At 37.5% G+C, this 8,113-nt stretch overlaps 1 protein-coding gene across 3 annotated transcripts in view; it reads left to right on the plus strand.

Moving 5' to 3' along the window:
- Window positions 1-7,827, plus strand: part of LOC149840507 (SUMO-activating enzyme subunit 1B-1-like) — a 32,376-nt gene extending 24,549 nt beyond the window's left edge. For all 3 annotated transcript variants that reach the window (XM_090004460.1, XM_090004461.1, XM_090004462.1), the window contains 5 exons: window positions 4,421-4,471; window positions 5,252-5,318; window positions 6,201-6,304; window positions 6,391-6,495; window positions 7,538-7,827. In XM_090004460.1, coding sequence (XP_089860586.1) covers window positions 4,421-4,471; window positions 5,252-5,318; window positions 6,201-6,304; window positions 6,391-6,495; window positions 7,538-7,651 — 441 coding nt within the window. In that variant the 3' untranslated portion in view covers window positions 7,652-7,827. The remainder of the gene's footprint in view (window positions 1-4,420; window positions 4,472-5,251; window positions 5,319-6,200; window positions 6,305-6,390; window positions 6,496-7,537) is intronic.
- Window positions 7,828-8,113: the final 286 nt, after the last annotated feature.

An 8,113-nucleotide genomic window follows, 5' to 3' on the forward strand; every position in this document is an offset into this window, starting at 1 on the left:
TGGATGTGAAAAATGCATTTCTTCATGGAACTCTGAATGAAGAAGTGTACATGGAGCAACCCACTGGGTACGCAGAAGGGAACTCCAAAGAATATGTGTGCAGGTTAAAGAGAGCTATATATGGTTTGAAGCAGGTATCTCGATCTTGGTTTGACAGTTTTTCTCTTGAAGTAGAGAAATATGGCTTTAATCAGTCTCTTCTTGATCATTCTCTTTTCATATTCAAATGCAAAGATACAGTTACCCTGTTATTGATATATAGATAACATTATCATTACAGGTAACTCTAATAAACATATTAAGCAGGTCAAAGAACTCCTGAACTACAGGTTCAAGATGAAGGATCTTGGTAAATTGCGATATTTTCTTGGAGTAGAAGTTGACAAGACTATTGAAGGCATGACACTCACCCAACATAAGTATATCGTTGATGTTCTCAGCAAGGCAGGTATGAAAGATTGCAAGCCTCTAAGCACACCCAGTGTACTTCATCAGAAACTCAGCTCCCAAGATGGAGATTTGTATGAGGACCCTACAAGGTATCGTAGGATAGTAGGGATGCTTCAATATCTCACCTTCACTCGCCTGATATTGTCTATTCAGTCAATCAGGTATTTCAATTCATGCATGAACTGCATATTGGGCATATGGAAGTTGTTAAATGCATTCTTCGATATTTGAAGGAAACTATTGAGGATGGTTTTTTGTACAGAATGAGTATGAATGGGCATCACATGCACGAACTTCTTGCTTACACAGATGCGGACTGGGTAGGAGATCCAGATGAGTGCAGGTCTGTCTTAGGATACTGTGTTTTCATTGGCCTAAATCTTGTCTCTTGGAGCAGTAAAAAACAGAGGGTCATTGCCAAGTCCAACACAGAAGCTATGTCACATGGGTGCGGGTGCGGGTGCGACACGGGTGCGGTGCAATTTCAAATTTTTTGGACACGGGGACTCGGCTATATATATATATATATATATATATATATATATATATATATATATATATATATATATATAACAATAATTCTAGTAAACAATTAAAATTAAGTAGCCAAAACTATATAAGATAAAAGGATATTATCATTGTACATATATAATTTAAATTGACTTGTAATAGTAAACTTCAAGTCTGCAGTAAATTAAGTAGCCAAAACTATGACCTTAATTTTTTCGAAAGTTTCAATTTGGCACTCCCATTTCTTTATGGTAGTTCTTAAGCTAGCTTTTCTAATACTTGTGAAACTAGTATTTTTTTAAACTGGAAAAGCATTTATTTAGCTACCTCAAATGGTTGGGTTACCTTTTATCGTGTTTTATACATATTTTTACATAAGTTGTGAAACAGTCACACAGACTGTGCACACAGTCTGTGCAATGCAGTCTGTGACTGTGCAGACTGTGCACAGTCACACAGACTGTGCACAGTCACACAGACTGTGTGCAGTGACTGTGCAGTTGCACAGTCTGTGACTGTGCAACTGCATTGCACAGTCTGGTTATATATTAAAAAAAAAGATATATAAAAAATGTTTTTTTTGTCTTAAAAATGGACATTTTTGGACTCGGTCAAAGTTGACCGAGTCCAAAATGTGGACGGACTCGGCCTTGACTCGTTGACCGAGTCTGACTCGGCGTTGACCTAGTCTGGGCCGAGTCTGAAGCCGCACCCGTGTCTGCACCCGTGTCAGGGCGTGTCGACTCGGGTGCGGCACCTCCCTAGCCGAGTCCGTGTGACATAGCACAGAAGCTGAATATAGATCAATGGCAGCTGCTACAGTCGAAGTAACATGGATTAGACACCTGTTGACAGAAGTAGGAGAATCCATATCTAGATGTATTCTCTTATGTGACAATCAAAGTGCCATCAATATGTCGTTTAATCTTATCTACCACAGTCGTGCCAAGCATATTGAAATTGATCAACATTTTGTAAGACAGAAGGTCAAAGAGAAGGAAATTGAACCTGAATTCGTTCGGACTGCTGATCAAGTTGCTGACTTGTTTACAAAAGGGCTTATCAAGGACCGATTTTGGATGTTAAAAGGCAAGTTGTTCATAGTTCAAAACCATATACAACTTACGGGAGGATGAAAAGGAGTCGTCATTCATGATTGGGTTTGGATCTCGGATCCAGACCCAACTCGAGTTTATTTAGTAACATGTTCATTAATGGCCTATTGTAATTTTGCTTGTTGTGTAATGGGTATTTTCGTATCCTAATATTTGTACCAGCCTATATATAATGATAAGTCAGACACCGTAAACCCTAATTGGGGTTTTCTGCAACCACCACGTTCTCTCTCTATTCTTTATTCGTTTTTGTGATTGAATGACAGAACCCATGATTTTTAACACTTCCTTTACCATAAGTTAGCCCCGTACTCAGCACATCTTGAGTCCCTGACTGCACATAGGTGTCCTCAGAAAACCCCTTCAGGGTCATCTCATACTGCAGTAGTTTTGCACGAAGATCGTTGAATTTTGAAAGTTCTGGGAAACACAATAAAGACATTGCCAGAACATGATAATCCGGCCCCAGTCCACTCAAGTTCTGTTGTACTTTGTCTTTATCACTGACAAGACATCCCACAATAGCCAGCTGATCTGTGATGTCTTTTATCTTATTCAAGTACTCCATAATGGACATCGAATCTTTCTTCAACATTTGAAATTATCGCTTGAAAAATATGATCATCGCTTCAAAGATCTGTGAATATGTCTGAACTAGCTTGTCCCACAGCTCTTTGGCTGAACAATCATCGGGAATAGACACAAGAACTTCTTGTGAGAGTGTAGAAGTGATGTATGCCACTAATGCTTGATCTCTTTTTCACCCAAGCAACATAATCTGGATTTCTGAGAACAGTAGATGGCACTCCTTTATCGTCCTTTTCTTGCGAAATGAACTCTGGAGGAGGTGAGATCGATCCATCCAGATGACCAGAGAGATCTTGGCTCCTTATAAAAGGAACGATTTGTCTTTTTTAGGTCAAGAAGTTGAATTATTTAGCTTTTCGGAGATCAATTGACTAAGAAAATTAGAAAAAAGGCCTGACTGTGGAAAAGATAAATCTATTCGAAAGGAGTGTAGGAAGATAAGAAAGAAATTTTCTAGACCAAAATTTTTGCTCACGAAGAAATTAGTCACTCTAATATTCTATCCTTTTTTTTGCAAGAAATTATGACAAAAATATTATATTCGGGTGTGATCAGAAAACATTAAGAAAAAAACTGATAAAAAACTGAATCAATGCAAAATTCATTCCAGATTAAGTAAAAACGTGAAACAAAGATATGAATATTTTGAGATAACGATTTTGTAAATTGAGACAACACAAGAATTAATTCTAGTGGACAGATTATTCAGATCGACATTAGAGAAGAGATCGACGTCTTTTCACGTTGAGAAAAAAAAAAAACGAGAATCCTTTTTGGATTAACAAAAGAGGTTTTAAATTAACGACAGCCTTTTAGAATTGATCAACCGATTCTAAACTTTTAGAGAGAAGAAAAGAAATCTGATCCTAAAGAAGAGGATCAGATTTGAGGAAGATAAGAGATAGATGGGATGTTGACGTCCTTACCAGAACGAGAATCGAAAGAGGAGGAAGAAGATGCAGAAATCGAGATTTGAAGGACGTATTTTCTTGACTTGAAGGCTCAGATCATCTCCTTGGTCATTCCTTTTGGAAAAAGCAGTCTCAGGCCCAGTTTTAACACCGCTCTGATACCATGTTAAAACACGATGACCTCCACATTCACCTGTGCAAGAAAAAAGAAACACAATATAGGAAGAAAAGGGCTGCAGGATTTCACGTCTGAACGTATCGTGTTTTTCATAGTATTAGGTTATAAGTATTGAACTAATACAGAATTTTAGGGTACAAAAATACCCTCTAATAAGAAAGAGAAATACAACATTTTACATTTGGATCCTGATCCAATCTGGTACAAAAATCGGTACAGAAGTCGGGTCTGGTACTGTGCAGACCCGACTTGGATCCAAGACCCAATAACGACTTCTTTTCACACAGGACCCCGCTGACCACATCGGTACTTATCCCCAATTTGCACTTATTCAACATATGCTTCAATGTACTATCTGCAATGGTTAGCAGTAAGTCGGGAATTTAACCTAGTGGCAATCGAAAGATTCAAAACTCAAAGATAAACATGTAAATGCAGATGTAGAAGCAAACATCAAAATTAGCTTCATGTGTTCACTATATCTGCATAGCAGAGGTTGTCTGTTTTCTTGAAACGGGTACAGTTAAATTTCATCCATGAGTTGTTTCCTTTTCTTCACTAAAATTTTTTGCTTCCCCATTTATTGAAGTCTCAATGAGTAAATTACAGAGGTGCTAGATGAAGGCAAAAGACAGAGTAGATTGACATTTTAAGTCTTCTTTTGGCAGAAAACTGCAGATGGTGCCGTTGAGTCCCTCTTGCACTATCCAAGTTTTGAGGTACGTTCTTCTATGGTGGTGGTATACAAGCCTTTCAGTTTGGAACATCTATGAAAGTTCTGTCACATGTAAAATGTGTTGAGAATGGCAGTTCAGACCACCGTGAAACCATAGTTTTGTTGTTTGCCAAGCATTGATATGCTAACTTGCATCCTCAATTTCTAAGTGGCTTTTAGAAAATCCATGTAGCTTAAACTATGGCAGGGTATAGCTCAGCATCTTCAAACAACAGTCGGGCCTTTGTCATAATCTTTCTTGGGGATGACAACATATGGGTGTTGGCAAGGAGATATTACTGTCTAAGCCAGGGCAGTCTATAAATGCATGTATTATCAAGAGGATTCTATATTATTCTGCAAGCGTGGAAGCTTAAAAATAAAGTAGATATGTGTCATATGGTATCTGAAATAGTCATCTTAGCCACTGGGCCCTAGATTTGACGTGCTAGACCTAGAACTGTGTCCAACATGATGTCATCAGGCCTACTATTGGATGCATGAAATCCCCTGGATTTATAGGACCCAGACTGAGACCTAGAACCATTGGGGCTGTACCTAGATCCAAAATGCTTGACCTTGACCACATCTAGCAACAATTGCATCTCAGCTCGACCTGGAATAGTCTTTTTCAGATTTAGGATTCTATATCAGCACATGTTGCTGCTACTTGAAATAGATTATTTTGAATTTACTCTTCTTTAATCAGTTTGCTTTCATTATATTTGATGCCCTGGTGGCTAATTTGTTTTCCTTTTTCTTGGTTTACTATTTAATATGACAGGAAGCAATTTCTATCCCTTGGGGCAATCTTCCTAGGAATGTAACAAAGTTGTACTTCGCAATGAGAGGTTAGTAAGAAAATTTACTGTCCTGTGTAGAATTATTTTTCAATTCCAAAATATAGGGAATGATTTTTTCCTGTAGGAAAAAAGAAAATATTTTCACATGGCTGTTAAACATCTCTAGTACTCCCCAGATTCTTGGTGCTACTGATTTTTATTTTTGAAATAACGAATTGGAGTGTTTTACAAGTTTGTTTTAGCTAATTTTGATGCTCCATAAAGGCATTATATTTCCTATTTTTTGACATCCATATGGATGTAAGTGGTTAAAATTTGGGTACTCTGGTGCTCGATAAAGGCATTTATCTTTGCATATTTCCCCTTTTTGAACATCCATAGGGATGTAAATGGGTCGGATGTGGGTTTGCCAATCTGACCTATTTGGATCCATGTTAAATGTTGTTGGAGTCAGATTAGGTATTTGAATGAAACCTGTATTTGATTAAAAAGTTCCAAATAAATCTGTTTATATACAGTTTGATTCAGTTGGTATCTGGATCAGTCTAAATCTGATTCTAATTTATTTGTGTATTTCACTAGAATTACACAAACTTTATCACCACATTTGCAGGTTCAAACTCAAAAAATGTCAGTTTTGTTATTGTAGAGTCCTACTGAAAGTATCTGAGTGATTTGATCTTGGCTTAAACCTGTATCCACAATCATTTAGATGCTATTACCAAACTTGACCTGGTCATATATCAGGTACAGCCTAACTTGCCAAACCCAACTAAATTTGTTCAGGTTGGTCAGATATCTGACCCAAATCTTTTACCATTTACATCCTGAAACATCCAGAACTGACCAGGATAGTTGTGTTCACATTGAGTTCATGCATGTGTTTTAGTTTTAATGTTCATTTTGCTGATTATGCATACTACTATTCAGTGGTTGAAAAGTTTGAGCAAGATGCTGGACGAAACCCTGGTGAAACATCATCTGCAGATCTCCAAAGCATTCTTGAACTCTGGAAAGATATTTGTCAAGCAAATGTGAGTTGCATGTGCCAACTATTTTAGTCTCTTAAAATTCAATAATGGATTGTCCTAATAAGCTACATCCGTTGCAATATTTGCAGTCGGTGAATGAGTCTCTGGTCCCAGTAGCTCTTTTAGAAGATCTGTTGGTGTTAACTGAAGAACATCCTCCAGTATGTGCAATCATAGGAGGCATTCTTGGCCAGGTAATAGTTTGTAATTTATCTGATTACTGTTAGGGTTCTCAACAACTACATGTTTTATGCTGAAGCCATTATCATTTTTTAGTGTCAAGATGTGTCATTAACTTAAATACGAAGTACAATATCCCTTGCCCAAGTGATTGGGGAAGAACCTAAAAAGAATGACAATCATATAAAAGGCCAAAAACCAACAGTGGGATCTAATACATCTCCATACCAGAACTCCAAATTTGTAGAGGGAAACCCAGTGTTGAATACTGTGACTGCCACCTTTTAGTACTGTAATTTACCCTTTGCTATCAACACATTACCAAAAATGTGCCTAATCACAGCTTTTCAATAATTGCCAGGTCATGGCACATTGGCTCCTGCTTATGCAATGATGTATGTCTTGGATGTAAGCAACATCTAGTTGTTCTGTTCCTAGAAATTCTTATGGGCTCTTTTTTGACTAGTCAACCTTCAAGCAAATGGCATCACAATATGAGTTGTTCTCTTTATTGTGATGATGAGGAAACAGTTTTACATGCTTTTGTCCACTGCTCTTTCTTCCAGAGGCCCTTTTGGCCTTTTCTTTAGGGGAAGAGGATATAGCTTCTAGGATGAAGAGTTGTGGGAGTTTATCTAGCTAGACAGAATGGAGATAATAGGAAAAGTGTTATTGAGTCTGGTGATGGTGTATCTTCTACTTGGGGTGTTGGAGGGTATGTTGTTAAAGAAAACGCAGAGGCATAAGATGTTATATGTTGCCGTGCAAAAAGGAAATACAGAGTCTGCGCATTAAAGTGGCAAGCTCTGCAGTGAGGGTGTCTTGTTCTGCTCTCATGTTTAAACTGCTCTTTCTTCCTCTTTTATTGTTATCAGGTGACACTTCGTCACCGTCTGTTATTTGCTTTCGGAAAAGAAGAAGGTTGTATCTGATATCTCAGTTTATAGAGACCAAATAGGAAATTGTACATCTTAGAGCCGTTGAATTTAAAGTTGCTTTCATTGAATTTGTAAAACTTGTTTTCTCAATTTTAATGACATCTCTTTAACCTCATAGGAAGTCATCAAAGCAATATCAGGAAAAGGAGAGCCACTCAAGAACTTCTTCTTCTTTGATGCTGCAACTGGGAAGGGTACAATAGAGAATATATCCAACAAAGCTGATGGTTGATATTATTAGCATGGTAATGAAAGCAGAAGCACGTTTTGTAGGTTTTCTTTTTTATAATGAGCACATTTTGTAGTTGCTATAAATTTCTTCTGCTGTATATTGAGATTGAGAAGGAATGTGAAACATGATCTCAAATTGTGACATCATTTAAATAGAAGCTAGTTCAGTTTGTCTCCTATTTGTCAGGCAATTCATCCATTTACTGACTATGCAAACATCATCCTTTGTTTTTAGCACTCACTCAATCAGAAACTTCTTTTGAGAAAATTGGCAGCATCTGATTGCAGTGTTATGAAAAATGAGCGGATAAGTTGATGGTGTAAGTTCATGTGCAGCATTATCTGGTGAAAGGTGCTCAGGAAAAGATGATGGTCAGACAGATGGTTGCGCTAATATAAGCACACATACAAAAACCAATGGCCTTAGCTATTTACATTATTAAGCTTTGCTGGGTACTGGTAA

Source organism: Nuphar pumila, chromosome 4 (genome assembly GCF_984573655.1).
Source record: "Nuphar pumila chromosome 4, dmNupPumi1.hap1.1, whole genome shotgun sequence".
NCBI lineage: Eukaryota > Viridiplantae > Streptophyta > Magnoliopsida > Nymphaeales > Nymphaeaceae > Nuphar > Nuphar pumila.